This window comes from Colletes latitarsis, chromosome 2 (assembly GCF_051014445.1).
Source record: "Colletes latitarsis isolate SP2378_abdomen chromosome 2, iyColLati1, whole genome shotgun sequence".
Classification (NCBI taxonomy): Eukaryota; Metazoa; Arthropoda; class Insecta; order Hymenoptera; family Colletidae; genus Colletes; species Colletes latitarsis.
The window spans coordinates 7,700,383-7,722,590 of record NC_135135.1 but is presented as its reverse complement, the minus strand read 5'-3'; the positions used below and the strand labels follow the sequence as shown (position 1 = coordinate 7,722,590).

The 22,208-nt window shown below is 37.5% G+C and overlaps 2 protein-coding genes across 4 annotated transcripts in view; one reads left to right on the top strand and one right to left on the bottom strand.

Moving 5' to 3' along the window:
- Positions 1-215: 215 nt before the first annotated feature.
- On the top strand, positions 216-5,084 carry LOC143348912 (uncharacterized). Its single transcript, XM_076779647.1, has 4 exons — positions 216-1,051; positions 1,119-1,172; positions 2,744-2,849; positions 4,369-5,084. The coding sequence occupies exons 1-4, from the start codon at positions 1,034-1,036 to the stop codon at positions 4,812-4,814; spliced, it is 624 nt and encodes a 207-aa protein (XP_076635762.1). The 5' UTR covers positions 216-1,033; the 3' UTR covers positions 4,815-5,084.
- Positions 5,085-5,158: 74 nt separating this feature from the next.
- The window catches only part of LOC143348784 (6-phosphofructo-2-kinase/fructose-2,6-bisphosphatase), a 28,748-nt gene continuing 11,698 nt past the window's right edge, over positions 5,159-22,208 (bottom strand). The window contains exons 2-7 of one of the 3 annotated variants that reach the window (XR_013080820.1): positions 18,212-18,376; positions 13,334-13,503; positions 11,059-11,442; positions 9,340-9,609; positions 6,340-7,081; positions 5,159-6,295 (exon numbers count right to left, since the gene is read on the bottom strand). Coding sequence is in view for 2 of the 3 variants with exons in the window: in XM_076779400.1 (XP_076635515.1) it covers positions 6,653-7,081; positions 9,340-9,609; positions 11,059-11,442; positions 13,334-13,503; positions 18,212-18,376; positions 20,296-20,308 (1,431 nt within the window). In the remaining variant the exon portion in view is untranslated. Of the gene's footprint in view, positions 7,082-9,339; positions 9,610-11,058; positions 11,443-13,333; positions 13,504-18,211; positions 18,377-20,295; positions 20,454-22,208 lie in introns of those variants that run through there. The other 2 variants (XM_076779400.1, XM_076779387.1) reach the window with 2 other exon arrangements.

The window sequence follows — 22,208 nt, the reverse complement described above, 5'->3', positions numbered from 1 at the left end:
ACGTATTTCTGTAGCTATACTCATGTAGATTAAGAGAAAATTGTTTTGTACAGTGGTCTTACCCCTTAACCCAGACCAGGAATGACCTTTCCCAGTACGTCATTGTATTCGTCTTGAAATATTCTATCAGAATTTAAGTAAAAAAACAGAGATGACCTTCATATCTCCTTGATGCCTCCACTTATAAAAAAACTAGTAACATCGGATGATCAGCCCCTCGATACCAAATAATTTTGGCCTGATGCATTTTTCCCTATCACCAATAGCAGCCAAGTTATTCAGGTGGCCGGTTTTAAGTACCTCACCCTGTATTTTTTCCATAGTCTAAAATACAATTTTTAGAGAGAATCATACTTCTTTCAGATTTTCAAAGAATTTTTGTTTCGTATAGTTTTAATCTTGTGTAAAATGTAGAAATTTAGTTTGTGATTATTCACAGGACCGTGTACGCGAGATTTTGTGCGTCGTAAATGATCTAAGCTCGCCATCGGAGGGTTAGTATGCTTCCGTGGCTACTATCGAGCCGCTAGTAACGTATTCGGTCGGAGTTTCGGGAAAGGGGCGCGTGGCAGCCGTTTTTATCGGACACGGGGCACGCGCCGAGCAAACAGGGGTTCCGAGCACAATGTTCCCCTGCAGATGCAAGGGAGGCCAGCTCGAGGGGCACAGTTCGATGAGTTCCCAAGGGGACAGGAGGGGGTGAGAAGCCATGGCAAACCGTCACCCTCGCACCAGTCTCCTGCGGCAAGGGCTGTCGCGATTTGGCTAGTCGACGCCGATCGACGCCAGTCAACGGTTGTTTCCCCGGCTGCGTTTACGAAATAGGGCGAATTTTCGGGGCGAAACAACCAAGTGGAACGCAACGACCAAGTGCCTATTAGTCGAGAAGTGCTTCCGATACGGGAACGCCGAAGAAGCTCGAGCGCAGAGGGTCGAAGAGGGTGAGAAGTTACGGGAAAGTGGAATTATTTTTGGCTCGGTGTGCGTTCGCATCGTGCCAGAAAGAGTGTCGTGGAAACGTCCGTGGTTCGAGATGAAAAGATACTCGTCGGTGAGGAATTCGTTACTGGAACGTGCTCGTGGTTTTGTATAATTTGTTTTTCGTTTCTCGCTAACAGGCACCCTGTTTGGCGGATGGACACGACGACAACAAAAAGATCAAGTCCATGGAGGTAATTTCGATTTTACTGGTTCTGTTTAGATAGAATCGTAGTTATAATCACAGTACGCGTGTACAGAGGCGTGTCTATCGCGCTGCAGGCCAATCAGTGCCCTGCCAACAAATCGTCTCTGCACAATACATACGCGGAAATTTGTATTTTTATTTTGTTTGAACGGGAATTTGTCCCATTGGTTGCATAATGTAATATAACAACAAGAAAGTGTTTACAGAGCTGATATAAAAGTCTATCACGGTGGTAAAGTTGTTTATCGAGGAATAAATAAAGCTGTTAACTAGTTTAAATAATAAAAGCAATTTGGTGACTGTTCTTTCGAGTGTTAAAGTAAATAAAACCTGTCGAAGAGAACCGTAAATGTTAATTGTGTAAATAGATATCGTGTAAGAAGAGACTCAGGTGTACCCTTCACAGAATGTGCCCAAAATGGCTACTTTAAAATACAAGTCTTCAAATTTGGTATCATAGAGTTTCCTAATCTTTCAAATATTTCAAATTTGTTGGCAAACTTCTCGAACACGTTGTTGAAATATCCCAACGACGGTAATGAGTGATAAATACGTAAATGTTTGGGAATGGCCCCAAAAATAAATACTCGGGGAATTTAAATTTGGGAATCAAGCAGACTAAGTAATACGTACTGCACGATTTATCTACCTGTTATTTGTTCAAGAATTATCTGTAGTTAATAGACTAAACATGTGATAAACAACGTATGACGCATAACATCTGATGTCATTTCTTCTAATCAATCGTGCAATTGATTACTCAAGAAATTGGCACATGATTGACCTGTTAATCTATCATTATACAACATTGTTCTTCTCGTTTATGAAACGAATAGTTTTTTAACCGATTTCAGTAATCGATTAGTTTTTTATACATATATCTTGCAAGTTCGTTCATAACATTTTCGATTATCGTTTGCGGGTTATCTTCGGTGATACAAATATTATCAAAAATTATTGTGAAACAGAAATAAATGGATCTGTTGGAAAGAAATTGATAGAAAACATTATAACATTCAGTCACAAATATCGATAACACGTGCACATATCTGGAATGGCGATAACGTAAACGTGATGGAAACGTTTAAAATCAATAACATTACGTGATTTTAGTTAACGAGTAAAACGAACAGGATCTAGAAGGAGGGAAATAATAAATTATACCGTTGTTTGTTTTACTTAAGTATGAAGTTATCGTAAGTGATCGAAAATTAATTATAACAAAGGATCGTAAGTTATCGAAAATTAATTATAACAAAGGATCGTAAGTTATCGAAAATTAATTATAACAAAGGATCGTAAGTTATCGAAAATTAATTATAACAAAGGAAAGTAATGTAATTTTAAATAATTCAGGAAAAATTTGTATCGTTAAAGATTTCCGTTGGCATAAGTTCACAGATTATTAACATTTTAAGAATCTATTGATACGTACAAATGAATATAGACGTAATGTACACAATGTTGTACAAAATACGGACTTTTCTACCGTGTGAACATACTTCTCGTTGCGACTGTACGTTTGTTAGCGTGCATTTGCGAATGATGTTTGTACAGGAGCCAAACGCGAGGGAGTATCTGCAATTGGCGCTGGCTAGAGTGCTGGAACTTCAACGAGAGATCAAAGAAGGAACTTACGTGACGGATCACACTAGCGATCTCGGTAATATTAATTCGTTTGATGAACTCTACGTTTGATCTTCCCGATTTGTTGCTTCACTGTGTAATAAACCATACTTTAATCATGGCGAAACTCAAGAGGAAACCCCACTGATTAGTACACATCGATTTCGTCGAAACTTTGCATAAATGTTTATTAAATCTGCTTAAGAATTTAGAAATCATTCTATTTAACTGTTAAAAAATCAACAACGACAAAAAATATCGGAAAATAGTCGAAATAAATTTATTTTACCCCCATTTTTTGAGAAATTTTAATTTTTTTTCTGTTGAATAAAGGCATTAATTATATATTGTAGCACATCGTTGGATTCAGAAAGAATAGCCGCATTTATTCACCAGAGAAAAATTGAAATTTCTCAAAAATTAGGAAGGTGGGTTTAATTTTCGAAATATTTTTCTCATAGGTGTATGGGTCTCCAGAGGCAATATCACTTTTATTGCAACTATTTTTCGATATTTTTCGTCCTTTACGATTTATAGGCACTTAAATGAAAGGGGTGGCTCGAACAGAAGGGTTAATTTCTCCCTTCGAAATAAAAAGTGGCACGAACCAGTTATGGCTAAATTTTTAAGTGAGTCTAATGAACATCTGCGCAAAGTTTCATCAGAATTAAGATCAATATACAGGGTGGTCTACGTAATTTGTACAGTTCGATAACTTCCAAAATATGCGTTGCACGAAAAAATTTTGTATACAAAACTTACATGGTTTAAAGGGTTACATTATGTAGTGTATTTATTTTTTTTATAGGTGGAGGCGTTTCGGAGATTTGAAGGTCAACTTTGTTTTTTTAAATAGAATACTATATTTTTTATATCAAAATATGGAAGAATATTGAATTCTGCGTAAAAAAGTATTGATATTTATTAGCCCTAAACCTAATAGCTAACGAGTAATTTCGCTTTATTCCTTGATTATTTTCACTGTTCTACAGAAATCTGTGATAAGGTTGAGTCTCCAATTTAATATTACGTGAAGAAAATTGTCAAGAAGTAAAGTGAAATTACGCGTTAGTTATTAGGTTTTAGACTAATAAAGGTTAATACTTTTTTACTCAGAATTCGATATTCTTTCATATTTTCATACAAAAATATAGCATTCTATTTAAAAAGACGAAGTTGACCTTCAAATCTCCGAAACGCCTCCACCTATAGAAAAAATAAATGCACTAAAAAATGTACCCCTTTAAACCATGCAACTTTTGTATGCAACATTTTTTCGTTAACGCATATTTTGGAAGTTATCGAGCTGCACAAGTGGACCACCCTGTATAAGGAACTCATATTAGTCAAGAAGAACCAATAATGTGAAATTATAATATAACATTTAACAGACAAATTTAAGTACACACTTTTATTAAAATGAATTAAGTTTTATTTATTAATTGATTCCTCAAAACTAAATTTGACCCTCTACAATTACTTTGGTAAACTTTATGATTTCTTTTCTTCCTCAGGATTAAATAAATCGCTATTGCTATTTAAAAAATTCATTTTAGAGGAATCCAGCAGCGAGGAAGACCTGACGAAGGAAGTTCTGCGAAAAGTGTTCGAGAATTTACCGGGCACGCCGGATGCTGTTGGAACCATCATCGACAGAGCGTCCAGGCCGAGAAATTCTCAGCTCGAAGCGATTCATGGTAAAAAGATTCAACTTCTGGGTTACGATACCTGTCGCAGAACCGCGGTGGAGTTCATGAAGAACGCGGTTCACGAAATGAGGAAGAATGCCTCGTCGAAGACGATTTATCCTGGCTTTCGTCTGGGCATTTATTCGAGAAACGAGCCCAGAATGGCGCAGCGTAAAACTGGTTTGTTAAAAAATCAGAAAAAAGAGGTTGGCTACGATCAAGAAATTCGGGACAGGATGCTGAGAAGCTTGGACCTCCATTTGGCTAGCAAACAAAGAGACTACACCGCCAATTTGATGAGGTCGGGAATCTAACTTAAAAAGTTTTGGGAATACTTACCAATTAATTTTATCGAGTAATAACTGTCACTGTGTTTAAAAGAATCTAAGCTAGTCCGCAGATCTTCGACGAGTACTCGAACTATTTATTAACGATCGATCTAGTCAGGGTCGCAGTTGCCTTAAGAATCGCTCTAGTCATGCACACGAGTCACAGAGAAATAAATAAATTATTTTTCTACGATACAAGTATACGCGAATGTAAGACACTGATGCAAATTAAATTATTTCGTATACGATGATTTTGTACGATGCGCGAAAGTTGTACGATTATTTCACCTTCTAAGCAATTTTCCAGAAGAATAAGAGGCAGCACGTAGTTCTGTAAAAAACGTTTATTCATAATGTACAATTAAAAAAGAAAACAAAGCCTATGAAAGTATCTACGATACGACTTAAACGTCTAAAAGCTCCGCGAACCTCCGTTTTCGTTTTTTCTTTCGAGCGGTACAAAAAATATCAGAAGGCTCGCCAATGAATCGATATTCGACTAGTTGAATTCGACTTTTGTCAATCGTTCGCGACAATCAGGGAGAAACAATGCCTGTTAAATTAATTTGTCCTTTTTATCTCTCTTCCTAACAATTAGACTGTTTCCTCGCTTGTACATTTTATCTTTTTTTCTTCTTTTATTCTTTCTCTGATCACATATTGTATTCGCGAGACCCTCGAATAGGTTTAGGTCCTCGAGGACGTTCGCGTTACGGCTAATGAATTATTATGCACATTTATGCGGTCTACGAGATAGCTAACCTAATCGTAACGCAGCAGGACATCGACGGAAAATAGGCGTCTTTCTCGTTTAAATGTTTGTTCGTTCTTAACCGTTTCTCGTGTTTAAAACTCGGCGAGGAAACCGTGGTTTTGATCGAAATAAGCCTTGAAATTGCTCGAAAGGTACGGGAAATTTAAATTACCAATGGCTCCGTCGATTCTGTGCGCAAAAATGCACATTTTACGTCGTTCGTGTAATCTAAAATATTTCCATTAATCGTTACTTTTCTCCGAACACTGATATCGTCAATTTAATTATCGGCGTCAGTCCTTTTTTTATCGCTGCGCTAAACTATCTTATCTTAGTAATTTCTAGAGACAATCAAAACATTCGTCTCCCTTTTAAAGTATGAGCTGCATTAATTTATACAAGTAGGTCGTTAATCCAGGAACTAACAAATAACAAAATAGAAATAGAAACCTAGCCTCTACACCTAAAAAAACATTATTCAGTAATTTCATGCTTCGCTTCGTTGTTCCGTAATAAAAATAACGATACATTTAAAAGCACTACTACGTACGTCGAACGATGTATTTCTAAGTATACGTTAGGCTAATACAACATCGATTCGCATGTCTATAGTTCTAAACATTACGACTAAACATTCAAAGGTATCATATAGAGGGCTCGAGCAGCAGGATTCAGAAGTTGCTGCCAATTGGGGAATCACCGTGAAGGAAAACTGGCGTTCAGAAGCTCGCGAGCAACGAAAAACTTGACGACAACTACAAGAATAAATTTCCCAGTTTCTTGCGCGTTCCTAATCGGCCATACTTCCGTTCGCTAAACAACTATTTTCTGAAAAAATATATGTATGTTATTCGTAAGCCCGATAGAATCGTAGTACAAATACTATAATCGTCGTGTTTTTAGTTATCGAACTGTCCTAACGAGTCACATGCTAACAAATAAGTTCAACGCGTCGGCCGTCCCTCTGTTTTCCTTCTTGTGCAAAATTGCGTTACTTTCGAAATCCCCGAAAATTGCAGTCCAACAGAGATCGAATCTTGGACGCGATCGTGGATCTTGGAGCGGTGTCTCAGTGCTGCTGCACGAGGGTGGGTCCGCTGCCAGGGTTCCTCCAAGGATCGGGGATGTCGAAATGCGCGGGGACGGTGATCAGAGCGTCGTCGGCGGTCCTGTCCGCGCTGCAATTGTTCGGTTTCACCCGGGTCGTGTTTACACACTCGATGGGCAGCTTGAAGAACTCCAATTTATAGTTGAAGCCCTGGCTACTGGCGCGGATGATCGTGTGCAGCGGGACCTCCATGTACGGCAGCTCTTCAGGCTTTTTGTCCATGAAGAAACCGATGATGCAACGCAGAATGGCTTGATGGGACACCACCAGGACGTTGTCGGACCTCTGCAGGTTCGCTATCACCGGCTCCACGCGCTGCATCGCGTCGATGTAACTCTCGCCCCAAGGATAACGGTAGCGAAGCTTGTCCTGGTCGCGCCAAGCGAACTCCTGGGGACAAAATCGATGTTAGAATCGTCTGGTTGGTGGCGAAAAGAGCGCGAGGACATCGTATTATTGTCAAGGCTTGGTCCTAGCTAATATGGACGCGCGATATTTTTGTAAACTTGGAAAGCAATAGTTCTTTGTACCGAACAAGGAATATCTGAAAAGCGTTCTCCATTTTTCTGTACCAAAAATAGGATATTTTGTGTATAATTTCAAAGGTTCTAACTGACTTCCCCGTGTTTAGATATACATATGTATAATTATGTATAGACTAATAAATTACAGTATATGTTCACTTTTAGTATTTCTGAGAAGAATAGGTTCGAAGACTCGATGGAATAATTACAATTGCATTATTACAGATTTAGAACAGCCATAATGTAAAGTATTTAATTGAAAATAAGATTCTCAAAAATGATTCGTGGTCAAGGACCTTGATGAATAAGTTAGTGTGGTGATGGGATACTTCCACAAAGACTTCTTTGAACTAAAATTTCGATAATATTTTCAAACTGAAATATCATGTCTTAAGATGCGAAGTCTTTATGGGCTGAGAGCAATCAAGTGTCCGAGGTTTGTGCAGTAGTCTTTCGACGAGCTAGTTTCAACGAGAAGCTGCCAGAGCATCCGCTTATAGCTATGGCAACGATCCAATGCTCACTTACGACATTCGAGCAATTCGATAATCAGGTACCTCCGATCGAGGTTACTATGGTCATAGTGATGACTATGGTAAAAATATATAAAAGTATTACGTAGGACTATAATTATAATTGAACTTGAATTAACATCCGATTTAATTTTCTTTCGTTAGATACATACTCTTGGTGCTGAAGCATAGGATTTTGTATATGATATAATATTTATGTATGAAAAATATCATATTAGCAGAACTCAATTTAATTTGAAGTGTAATAGATAAATTAAAAATATTACGAAGAAATTGAAAAGGTAAAGAGAAGATTAGATTTTGAGAAAGTGATGTAGAAGTTTGTTTATATGAAAATGAAATAGAAGCCTTGGCAGAGCAACGAAGAAAAACGATGATAAAGGAAAATGAGATCATAATAACAGTATGATGATGAAAAACACATCAAAGTCCGTTACATTGGAAAAATAATAGATAATTGCACTATTTTTAAAGAAGATGAAATGATAATATCATGTCTGAAAAACGACAATTACTATCATAGACAGATATTCCTGTTCTAAACATGAATAAAACAGTTTACGTGTTTCCCAAGTGAGTCATTAAATTTGAAATAAACCACTGATACAAAGTTATTAATTATACAGGGTGTTCAGCCATTCTGGGAAAAAATTTTAATGGGAAATTCTAGAGGCTAAAATAAGACGAAAATCAAGGATACTAATTTGCTGATTGAGGCATCGTTAAAAAAATTAGAAACATTTCCGGCCATATAATATATTTTCGGTAAAGAATTTTTTTCTCGAAAGTATGTGGATTTCGGGGGTATGTATATTGACCAAAAATGATTGTAATTGACCCCTGCAAAAATAATTTTTCCAGAATGATTTGAAAATTTTTTTTTCATCGAAAAATTTAGGCACCTACCCCGTATCGATTTTTCTTCAAAATTCGTTTCTCATTTTTAATTAATTTGGTTGGCGCTCTACAGAAAAGTTGTCTAATACTTTTTTGTGGGCATCCTTGAACTCTACTGCCCTCCGAAATTTCATTGAAATATATTCACTATTCTAGGAGTTATAGTCGTTTGAAAATTGGACCATTTTTATGGGGTTTTTCTAACATTGCGGGATCAAGGAACAACTTTTCGAATATTTTTATAATTGCTACATATTCTACACTAAAATACGCGGCGTTTGGCTTTTTGAACATTAAAATCGTCCAATCCATTCAGAAGTTATGGTGTTTTAAAGATACACGTGAAATTTTTGAGTGACATTTCTGGCCTGAAATGATATTTTCGATAAGGAATTTTTTTCTCGGAAATGGTTAGGATTTCGAGAGTGTGTGTATTGACCAAAAATGATTGTAAGTGACCACTGCAACCAAAAATAATTTTTTTAGAACGATTTGAAATTTTTTAATTTCGCATTTAACAAATTGATATTCTGGATTTTTGTCTTATTTTGGCCTCTAGAATCTCCCATTAAAATTTTTCCCAGGAGTGGCCGAACTCCTTATGTATGTTCGTAATCGATTCTTTGCAAGATCCTTGTCGTGTTAAGACTCGGATTCAGGAAGTTGGGTGTAGCATAGCGGTTCTTTGAATTACCTGAGGATACTGTTCTTGCATTTCCTCGTAAGAGAGACCCTCGCAGATTCCAGCGTGGAGCTCGTTGAGGGCTGCCACGTGCTCTTGGGGCGCCTCGACGCCGCGAGCCGTCGCGATGGTCCTTCGAAGACGACTCGTCAGGATTCGGAGATCAGGTATACGCATAGCGTTGAATTTCGTCGCCAATGCCTGTGCGTATCTCTCGCCACGGGCGCTCAGAACCGCGTCGCCTCCAACTTTGCCCAGGACATTGTACTCGCTTTCTCCGTGCTAGAAACGGAAAGAAAACCATTGTTTTCAGAGTGGACTATTTCCATATAAATAATTAACAAAATTCGAGAAAAAGAATCCATAAGAAAAAAGAGAACGTCACTTTTAGTAAATTATGAGCATATTTCTTTGTATGATTCCGTGTATCTTTCACTGAACTTTTTCTTGCCAGATATTAGAAATGAAAGTGTACAACGAAAAAAAACTAATTTCATTCGAATATATTTTTATCCATTTGTTGTGATATTTTTTATTCTATAATTAATATTCTCATTTCTATTTAAAGAGTAACGGATAAACGGTTACTTATCTTCCATTTGAGCATTGATTGTGGTTGAGAAATTTTGTCTCAACTATCTTATTCTGCAGATATCGGAGTATCGCTTATTTCGCTCATCACAACAATTTTGCGGATAAAAAATTTAAAAATATCGGCGTATCGAAGAACAGTATTGACCAACAGAATAAAAAATCATAGAAGACCTATAGCGATCAGGAATTTTTATGTTGTTTTATATTGTACCTATTAGGCTAGTTGGTGCAATTATTTTAAGGATTGTCTGTACACGTCATGTTCTAATACCAAATTCAGGAAGAACTTATATTACTCGAATCGAAAGTGGCGTCTCTAACAATCCTCATTCCATTTCAATAAACGAGGTACTATAGTACGTCGATGAAATGCAATATGTAAACAATATTAGAACTCATATTGTGTCTATTAACCCTTAAGAGAATTATTGGGGCCGCTGCAGCCTTTGGCAAGTTTAAATTAATTATGAATTAATACATATCAATGTAATTATTTGAAAATTTTTGTAATCTTCCATTAGTTCATTATTTTTTAAATGCTTTAAAGGAAGGTTGATTTTCATTTATCAATTTGGTAAAAATCAACATTAAGTAAAATAATTCAGTTGAGACTGAGAGTCCACTTAAGGGTTAACGTAGTAGGTGGATATGGCGATTCCCATTTGATTGCAATAAACGAGGTACTATAGTACATCGATTAAGTGGAATATGTAAAAAGTATTAGAACTCATATCGTATCTATTAAGCTAGCAGATGAAATTATTTCAAGAATTATCTGTTCACGTCAGGTTCTATGGGCGATCCCCATTTGATTGCAATAAACGAGGTACTATAGTACATCGATTAAGTGGAATATGTAAAAAGTATTAGATCATATCGTATCTATTAAGCTAGCAGGTGGAATTATTTCAAGAATTATCTGTTCACGTAGAGTTCTATGGGCGATCCCCATTTGATTGCAATAAACGAGGTACTATAGTACATCGATTAAGTGGAATATGTAAAAAGTATTAGAACTCATATCGTATCTATTAAGCTAGCAGATGAAATTATTTCAAGAATTATCTGTTCACGTCAGGTTCTATGGTGGTCCCCATTCGATTGCAATAAATGAGGTAGTATAACGCGATTACTAACCCGAGAGAAGTAGAGAGTGTGGGGCTTGACGGTGACACTGCCCAGATATCCAAGCACGCTGGTCTCAATGTGTCCAGACACCTTGCAGGTCTGGATGTCCATGGTAGCGGTGTCGATGCGTATCCTGGGATAAATCTTTTCCTCCATGGGCTCGTGCGATCGGACATAGTGGGCGACCTTCAACCGTAGATCTTCCACGGCCCGTGCCGGGTCCACACCGACGTAGTCGGTGCTGTAGCGCAATATCTCCTTGTAATTTTGCTCCAGCACGACCGGATCGTCGCAGACGCACTCGATGAAAAGGACGCGATAACCGAGCTGCCCCGAAAAATAGTCGAAGACCTCGGCGCGTTGCGCTCGCGTCACCAGCGTGGCGTCCAGGATCTTCAAACAGGAAAACTTCTTATGACTAACCGCCCAGCGTGAAACGAGTGTCGTTACTCCGTTTATTGTTTCTCTGGGTTACGTGTCGTGTTATTTACTCTCGATTTACATGGATTTTCGGTCCCCCGGTAGGTTACATTGTTCTTCTGGAGAATTCTCCTATCGAGATCGTTGCATCGAGCGTTTAGGGTGTGCGGTATCTGAATGATCGACGGAGAGACCTTGTCCCAGGATAACGATTTTAACACGCGACTGGTTTCGACTCCAAAGTTTCACTCTCGAGAGACGGTATCAAGAATAAATTCGTGAGGACGAGGGTCACAAGTTGATTTTAACGAAACTGTTCTTTTAGTGGCGAAAGGGGATGAAGTTACTCTTTAAAGTTGAGAATTGAGGAATCTACTTAAACAAAAACTAGAGTTAAAATAGTCTGAGTAAAAACCATGGGGGCACGAGGCTTAGTTTAGTTGATGTTTTCCTATATCTAGGTTGCTATTTTGGTAGCCTGGTGCAGAGAATTTCGACGAAGTTGGTGGGTCCACTCTGGTCAAATCCACTCGCCTCACCTCCAAGTTGGGGCCCCTGTGCTCTGTACAACACGGTACAGAGTGCGAAAGTGGTAAGAAGAAGGAATTGTGTCGAGTGGCCTGGAAGTGTTGTCGCAAATCTCACTTGACCGGAATTAAAGAAGATTCAAGTACAAGATCCTAACAGACAGTTAATTTGGAGACAAGAGTACAGTTATCGTCGGGAATAAGAAATCTGGATGTTGGTATGTCTTCCTTTTCCCCCCATTGAAAAGAATTTCGAGCTTAAGGATCATCTCTGTTTATTGTTCTTTTTCTACTTCCAGTTTTTAGTTATTTGCCTAATAGGTTTTCGGAATCTCTAGCTTTTAAGGGTAGTTAAAATGTGTGTGCAATATTTTTACAGCAGGGATGGCTCTACAGCAGCATAAGACTTTTAGGTGGTAGAATATGAATCATCCTCCGCACCTGCGACGTCGAAATAAGTTTTGAACTAAATTGAACGACACGGGCAGCCATTGCACTAGGAATCTTACTCTTGATAACAACTCTCGAGAGGAAACTTTTCCAACGAATGCCAGGTATTTTAGATAAAATTATGCCTTAGATCGAAAGTCCATTTAAATAAATTTGTCCAACTCTAAATTCTCATATTTAGAATTTTATCATGCATTATCGCTCCGAATGCATTAAAACCTTCAACTATTAAACATCGATGTAAATAAATCTCATTGATCTCGACTCGGAAGGAAAAGACTCGACTTTTGAGCGACAGGGATTACTATAATTTTCAAATCAGGGCGATCGAAACCGAAATCGAAACCGTTACGAAACAAACGGTCTCGTCGTGCTAGATCTCTCGTTCGTCGCGTCGTGTATCCAAGATGAAGGCGTACGTACGCCAGCTGTCCAAGCGTTATGATCGCTCGCGGGGGCACCGTGGGCGTTTATGGCCGTCGAGCGCGAAACGTTAGGCGCGTTGCATGGAAACTGCTGAACCGGGGTAAAAAATGGCCAGGCAAAACTCGTAAGACAGGATTCAATTACTATCGCGGAGAAAGGCGTGTCGCGAGACCGGCTCGACCGGCCTCGTTAAATAGTGTCTCCGTCGCCACCCGATATCTCTCTGGGTACGCTCCTGTCCGCTCGATTCGACTCGAATACTCGTGAAAAGCTACCGGGCCTCTAATCTCTAACTTCTTCGTGACTCCGGACGGGCGACTGGTTCGGGTAAAGGTAAACGCGGTTTCTTTGGTTCGTCTCGAATCGGTCTCTCATCTTCGGACCGTTTTGGGGCGTGATCTTGCGCGATCGCCAATTTCTCGGCGTGCTTTTAGTGCATTTTGTTTGCTCGCGATGCTTACAGCTACGGAGTTCCCGGCTGCAAGCCACGCTGCGCAATCGTGCATTGCGTCTCCCTGGGCCATGGCCCTCAGAGTCGCGTTTGCCGTGTGATCTGGACGAAACAGCTCGTGGGATACCGCCTCGCCGTAACCGTCCAACCTTTTCCTTCGGTACTCGCTCACGCGCATCACTGGAACAAAGTTCGAAGGCTAGTTTAGTTGCATTGAAACGGGACCAGCCGATAAAGCTACCAGAACCCCCTGATTAGGCGGCCCTTTTAACACTAGAACTATCCAAGCGGTCAAAATTCCTAATTTCTAATAAAAATATTAAAACATTTACTCGAGTGGACTTTTGAAAATTCACCGTAGCTTTCTATAAGAGAATGAATAAACACTTCTTTCTATACTTTACGTATCTATAGTTTTTTTTATGGTACAAATAAATACACTACGAGGGTCGTCTGAAAAGTTTTGAGTCTCGACATGAAGGTGGTGTTTCCCGTCAAAACCATTCTGGTGGTATAATGGTATATGTTTTGACAAATGTCTGTAAAAATTTCAGCAATTTTGGACGCTCAGTTGTTGTTTGGGAGTCGTTTGTGTCAGTCGATGTCAGTATTTTTGTAAAGATGGATCAGCTCACACTTCGGCGGTCGCCATGACCAAAATTCATGAATTGCGTTTCGAATTGGTTGACCACCTACCGTATTCCTAAGCTTAAAATATCGCTTGGAGGACGGAGATTTCCATCGAACGAGGAGGTCATCGCAAACGTAAATGCCTATTTTGCAGGGCAAGACACCAACTACTATTTGGAAGGGTTAAAGCATCGTTGGAAAAAGTGTATTGACTTAAGCGGAGACTATGTTGAAAAATAAAGCTATATTTAACCGGAAAAATACTTGTTTTTATGTTAGGCTCAAAACTTTTCAGACAACCCTCGTATAATTATCGGTAGTTCTAGTGTTAACGTGTGTCATCCAAACATTCTTGAAAGTTTTTTAATTCGATGTATAATATTAGATCGGTGGGGCATAAATCTGGTCTGAAAACTGATTTATAAGTAAATCATAATGGAACCTAATTCTAATAGAACCTACAACTATCAGGACCCCCATACATGCAAATTGGGTACCTTCTTTTAACGTATCTCATCCGACTATACATTTTTGAAAGCTTTGAAGTTGAATATGGTTAATGTATAATATTAGATTAATGAGAAATAAATCTGGCCCAAAAGCTGACAAATAACACATAATAAACAGAAATCATAATGGAACCTAATCCAAACCTACGAAGTACATATTAACCCCCAAAATGGCGGATACTGGGTTCGTTTTGACCCAAAGTTTAGATTTTATTATTTCTTTCCAGAGATTCTGGTCTTTCTATATCATCGTATTTGTCAATTTTTTATTTATTAGTGTCGTCGATTTTACAAGCCTAATTAGTATTGATATTATTATTTATTAAAAACCGTAAATTCATGACTCTGGCCAAGGGTCAACCTGTGGATCGAAGATTTTTCTGAGGCTGAATGGTTTTTTAGCAAGTCAGAAAAAATAGTAGAACTTGGTTAGAAGGATCAAAGTCATCAATCATATATTTGAAATGGATCCGAGAGTCTGGTGAGCGAGAATTAATATTTGCCAAGTTCGATTTAGACGGATTGCTAAGTAACAACTTTTCCTATTGTGCTATTTCTAGATTTCTTTCTTCGATCCGAGTGCTATATGTAACAGTAGGTGCCACCCATCCACGCAACGTAGAACAAATAATATTTGGCTCCCAGGAGGAGGCAGGGGAAGTTATTTTTACAAAAGTGGTCTTATATAGCACGAAATACTGATCCGTTGGTATTCTTAGGTCCCGAATTCGTTTGATCTTTGACCCCAATTGGCGCCCACATTACGCGATTTAATCTCGCAATTCTCACGATACATACCATCGAGCAGGTCGTATTATGAAATGGCTTTTTTAGTCTTACTCAAAATTCCATCGCGTTTGATACATATAATAAATTCAACCTTCGACCAACGAAATTTTTGTTTATACAATATTTGCTTCGTTACACGTGATATGGATTTTATATTCGCCTGTTTACTTTCTTAATGCCTTCCTTTGTGGAACAGAGATATTTGAGCATTTTCGTTTATGAAGGTTATCTGCTACCAACAATGTCGGTTTGTAGAAAACCGAACAACAATATAGTCGATAAGACACAATTGTACTTTGTACGTATTATCGTCATAAATTATTTTCGAGTTCTGTGTTTTTAAGCAGGGTTGGGATTTCTTAAATATTATTCGAATATTGAATCCTAATTTTTCGTTATTTAATTTGTCGAGTTCATGAAATATTCAACGAACAGTACATAAAATTTAATAAAATAAAGTTTATTCGGTATCTTCGTTTAAAATATTTTCGATATTTCCGATTTTAAATTTTGCATTATAGTTTTCACTTTACGTATTAAAATAAATTTTAACAGGACAGGTAGAATATAATAATATTTATGTATATAGCGTAAATATATTACTACTCTCTTATTTGATTTTTCCTGAAAATTCACTTTCTATCATAACATTAAAAAGACTCCAAAAAACAGAATTGCAAAAGTATCTACCTTTATAGATTTATTTGTGTATACATACGATTCAGGATGACAGAAGTGGAAAGTTACTTGTCGAGAAAAAAAGCTTGAAAATAAATAAAGTCCTTCTCGGTGTCCTGTGACGCGTATACGTGGCGATATATCGAAAAGGAAGTAAACCATTCAAGGTAAGTCGTAAGTCATAAGCGACAGGGCTACGTAACGCGTATGCCGTCCGAATGGTTTTTATTACGGTACAGGATGTGAGAAGGCCAGGGAAAAAATTGAAACGAATGTACGTTGATCGGACACGTATAATTCGCTGGGAATAATTTACCATGAAGTCGTTCATAATCCAATCGTAAAGAATGGTAATCGAACCGAGTCGTGCACGAGGTTTGGAAATATACAAACATAAAGTCGTTGAAGATAAAATTTGGAACATTCTTCAATTTTCAAAACATATTCAAAATAAAAACTATAATTCTCACGTATCAATTAAACGTTATTTGAGTACAATTTTAGATAAAAATTATTATTGTATTGAGATTTAGTAAACTTCTTGTTGATTAATAAGGATCATTTGTACATAAAACAGTAAATCACTCTTTTTCGATAAAATAGTTCATTAGTTCGCAAGCATGCATATTTTTAGTTTTGAATATAAATTTTTAATATATTTATGATTATGTCATATTTTAATTAACTTTGCGATAAGTTCCTCTCCTCTTCTAACAGTAATTTTCCTTAGTTATACTTGACGATTATTTATAACTTTAAACATAAATTGTGGACGTGAAATGATCGTATGAAACATAGAGTCTTGACATAGGGAAGTTGGACTAATTTCGTGCAATAATTAACAAAATATTGGTCCATGGAAATAGGTTTAAAATTTCTTTTATTTCAACAGTGATCGTATTATTTTTATGTTTGCGTTAAAAAAAGCTTTATTCTTATTTCTGATAATGTTGCATATTACAAACATTTTGCTAGTTATTCTTAACAGTTCACTAAAATATTATACAATGTTTGTAACTATGAGTTATTGTTCATACTGTTCATGAAAATTTATCGTACATTCGTTTGCGTTTTCATTGTTCGTTTCAATTAAGCCTGGAATGCATTTTGTTCCGTAAAGAGAACTGTGTATGTCTAATGAAAGCTATGATTCAATCAGTGCACTATCTAGACTTTACTTCGATTCGATTATGATTCAGCAATAATGATAATTTACCTTTTTTTGTTCCTGCCAATCAGAATTTGTGATAAAACACATAGAAAAATTACAAAAAACATTCAAATTACTAACAAAATGTAGTAGAGTCTCTTAGAAACTTTGCTTTGATATACTAAAGTTAAGCGAACTTATTTAATTTTTATTTTACCAAAAAAGTAAGATAGTCGAAAACTAAAAACATTACAGCATAATTTTCTGGTGTTTTTCACGACATCGTTTAATTATGCAATCCCTACATTTTGACAAGTCCTTTCAATTTATTCCTTTAGGAACTAGAATTTTTGCCAGATCAACATCTTGTCGATATCATTACAAATGGCGTCGTATATGTAATGGAATATTATCCAACAGGAAGGGTGATGTAAAGTCCAACAAATGTCAATATCGTTCGTTGTTAAAGGGCAAAGAATAGAAACCGATAAAACATGTGTATTAAAAATGTCACAGTACGCATCGACGCTACATCCTAATCGATTGTACTCTTTTTAATGCGTGGAATTACTGCACACCATATGTGCACGTTAAGTCGACTAAACAATTCATTGTTCGTGAAGTTGCACACGTGTGTAAATGAGAACAAAATTATTAGAACTGTTCTAACGAGTGTACCGAGCAATCAAACGAGTCGACGAAAATGTTTACGATGCCATGGAAGAACGTTTCAAATACTTGTAATACTCCCAAAGAATTCAGTTTTTTATACGCAGACTAAACTAAGAAATCTACTTTTAAAGCTGTTAGTCAAAATCCAAACAAAATAGTGACGAGTAAAAAATGGGCAACAATTGTTGCAATTAAGGGGTTGTTATTAATTTCTTGACGTACGATTTGATAACAAATAATTCTTCGAGTGTATATCATTTTTGTTTAATACGTTCGTGTATGTAGCGATTGCAAAAAAAAGACAGATTTGTTTTAAGAATAGTTTACAAACACGTGAAAATGTATGGTTTATAGCTGACTTAAATGTGAATTATAGCTTCGCGAAGAGCGACGAGTCAGACTCGTCATTGTACGATACGAAGTATTATTAGAGGACAGTAAAAGAAACCATTTTCCTTACCTTTGGTGGAATAGCTATTCCAGTTGAGTCTGCGCGAAAGGCATTGAGCGACCTGGCTTTTTCCACGTCCAGGAAGGCCGCACATCGCGATTACCACCCCCGCGAATTTACGCGGCGATTTCGTGACTCCTGGCATTCTGATCGCGATTTTGTCCTTACCAGGTTCTGCAAAAAAACAGCGAGACAACGTTCGTTGAGAATGCAGTTGAATTATGCAAACTTGAATGATGATGATTCATGTTTGAACGCGTGCCACGTTGGTCAGGTTCGGGACAAAGGTTTTTCCGCAGCGTTTCCCCAAACTATTTTAGTCGTCGCTTCCCGTCTCGCAATTCATTTACGAAACACTCGCGTTCTATTGTGGCTATTTCGTTCTTAATTCTTCAAATACTTATTTCGATCTGGCACCTTATACACGGTGTTCCTAGTACCCAAAACGGGCTACTGCTAGAGGAAAATTTTCCACCGTTTAACATGGCTTCAAGTTTTTTTCCAAAAATATACCGATGTAGTTGCAAAGTGCAATTGTATTTTTTTTTAAAACAATTTGACGAGCTAAAGAAATATTCATATCGAGTATACGTATAATACAGTATAGAAAAACAAAAAAATATAATTACAAACAGTACGGTTTATAATAAGGTTTTTTTTTAAATTGGTTTCGGTGAATTTAAGGAAAAGTCTAAAATATTGATATAGAGGAGTCCTATTTTGTTTTGTGTTTACAATTTTTCACGGAGCACAGTGTGGGAAACGCTGTTTCGTGGGAATAACATCGCTCTCGCCATAAGGAGACACCTGCTTCTTGCATCATTCTGCGTTAGAAACACTTGCTCCGCCACCGTTTATGTTCGTTCGACTCGAATGGCTGGTAAACGTGCAATTAAAACGCCATTTGGTTGGCTTGGGTGAGTTCCACCAGTTCCAAGAACGAAGTTCCACTCAAAATCACTTCTAACGAAACCTGACAAGCCAAGAAGCGAGACAGTACCAGTAAAAACCTCGATTATTGGAGGTAATTAGAGTTGGAAGTTCCCGATTCCCATAGTAATGAGTAACTCCATCCCCGCTACTATCCTCAACTTTGCTCGTCAGCGACCATCCCCTCCACTTGTCGATCTAACGAACGAAGTTCTCGTGCAATAATCGAGGTACTAGCGTTCGCGCGATGGACTTTTTCGTATCATTAAAGTGGCGTGGTCTTTTGTGAAGTGTGCTTCGCCATGATCGGTCTGTTTGTTGTTATATACGGCGATCGATTTTAGCGGATGCGTCGTCGACGTCAGTTTTGGCACTCAGCCAACCAAACTTTGCGTCAGGGATCGTTCGATCATAAAGCAGCAACGTGAAATCGTGTAACGTTGCCCGGCATGGAATAAGAAATTCTGGTCACGTTGCAATCCATACGCGACGGAAATGGAATAAACTTCCCACGATGCACGAACTTTGCCCGTTTCATTTCATTTATTGGTAGATCGATAACTCGAAGAATTATTATTTTCAAATTAACACGGATGGTTCGAATGGAAATACCCCGGGTTTCCCAGTTCTGAATTGTTTCTCGAGTCTAAATTTATTTGAGGTCGAGGAAAATTATTGCAATATCGAATCGAGGTCTTGCGTAAAAAAAATAAATACGATTCTTAATATAAAACGTGACACATTTCGAGAGAAAGATCCATCTTAATCGCTCTTAACAACGTCTATCTTACGATCTACCATTGCATCAGTGCCAAATCGTAATGTACTTTGACACGTGTCACTGATTTTCACGAGAAACCTTTCAACAGATATTAATCGTGGGATATTTGCTATGTTAAGGAATTAATTATTTTATCTTGAATTTTATATTAATACAGACCGGAAATGGTCGAGGCGAGGCTCTGACGAACGATAAAGCGAGCCATCTTCGAATACATATATCTATTTGGGAAATGAATTATCATATGAATTTTGAATTCGAACGATTAATGTTTAAATTACAATTAACGTTTTCCTTTCGTGACAACCGTTATACATGTTTTCAGAAAACGCAAAGAATTTTGACAAAGTGGAAACTACCCTCGAGCAAATCGTTTTCTTACCAATGACACACATGTTTTCAATGGCTTATCACGTCGCTCCAATATCGAATCGATAATATTAAACGCGTTTTGGTACTGTTCACCAGCGAGAATACGCTCGTGAGAATTGCTCGTGCGAATTTCTAACGAACACTGAGAGCCCGTCGTGTGGGTCTCACACTGCGAACCGACCGTAGGTGATCTTTATATTTAGATTTCTCAGCTCGTGCGACGACTTTTGGCTGCGCTTTCGCGGCATAAAACTCGAGAACACATCGTTCTCTCTGTGCATCGATTACTTCGAGCGAACGAGTGACGCAGCATCGTCGAATCGTTGCCAAAAGCTCCGTTGCACGCGCAGAAATCGAAGCTCGATTCATGAAACTCGATAGACATCCATTCATCGTTTCGTCCCGTTCGAAATCGTCCAATCCCCGAACACCGAATCGCCTGTTCAATAGTCATGGCCTCTGGTTCAATCGATTCGATGACATTTCGTTAGAACCGTATTTTTACAGCTATACATATATATAGTAACGATACATGGGCCGCCATTTTTAGCACATGCAAATATGAGAAATAGATGCAAAATCTATGCGGAGCGTGCAGAGGTGAACAAAGGTTTAAGGCTGAAGGTTGAAAAAATAAAAATCTCGTGCATTCGAAACGCAAAAATACTGATCCTTCTTTATACAGGGTGTTTGGCCACCGCTGGGAAAAATTTTAATGGGTGATTCTAGAGGCCAAAATAAGACGAAAATCAAGAATACCAATTTGTTGATGAAGGCTTCGTTGAACAGTTATTAACGTTTAAAGTTCCGACCGTACTGAATTTTTTTCTCGAAAATGCGCAAGATTTCGGGGGTATGTCTATTGACCAAAAATGATTGTAATTGACCCCCGCAACCGAAAATAATTTTTTCAGAATTAATTAAAAATTTTTTTTTCGTCGAAAAATTTAGGCACCTACCCCATATCGATTTTTCTTAAAAATTCCTTTTTCATTTTTAGTAATTTTGTTTGACGCCCTACAGAAAAGTTGTCTAATACTTTTTTGTAGGTACCCATGAGCTCTACTTCAGAAAAAAGTTTCATTGAAATATATTCACAATTGTAGGAGTTATGGCTGTTTGAAAATTGGACCATTTTTATGGAGTTTTTCTTATTTTGCAGGGTCAAGGACCAACTTTTCGAATATTTTTGCGATTTATACATATTCTACACTAAAATACGCGGCGTTTGGCTTTTTGAACATTAAAATCGTCTAATCCGTTCAGAAGTTATGGTGTTTTAAAGATTCGCATGAAATTTACGGGAAGCATTTCTGGCCTGAAATTATATTTTCGGTAAGGAATTTTTTTCTGGAAAATGGTTAGGATTTCGAGGGTATGTCTATTGACCAAAAATGATTATAATTGGTCCATGCAATCAAAAATAATTTTTTTAGAGTAAATTGAAATTTTTTAATTTTGTCGAAAAATTTCACACCTACCCCCTGTTGATTTTTCTTAAAAATTCGTTTTTCATTTTTAGTAAATTTGTTTGACGCTGTACGGCAATTTTGTCTAATACTTTTTTATAGGTATCCATGAGCTCTACTTCAGGAAAAAATTTCATTGAAATATATTCACTATTCTGGGAATTATGGTCGATTAAAAACTGGACCATTTTTATGGGGGTTTTCTCTCTTTATGGGGGCAAGAAACAACTTTTCGAATATTCTTGGAATATTTGCATATTCTACACTAAAATACGCGTTATTTGCCTTTTGAAGCATTAAAATCGTCCAATCCGTTCAGGAGTTACGACGTTTTAAAGATTCGCATGAAATTTCGGGGTAGCATTTCTGGCCTGAAATTATATTTTCGGTAAGGAATTTTTTTCTCGAAAACGCGTCGGAATTCGGGGGTATATCTATCGACCAAAAATGATTG

What these genes read in the sequence shown, in the direction of transcription:
- LOC143348912 (XM_076779647.1), top strand. An exon ending in AAAAGATCAAGTCCATGGAG is followed by an intron (nt 1,173 to 2,743) that starts GTAATTTCGATT and finishes ATGTTTGTACAG; the next exon opens with GAGCCAAACGCGAGGGAGTA. An exon ending in GGATCACACTAGCGATCTCG is followed by an intron (nt 2,850 to 4,368) that starts GTAATATTAATT and finishes AATTCATTTTAG; the next exon opens with AGGAATCCAGCAGCGAGGAA.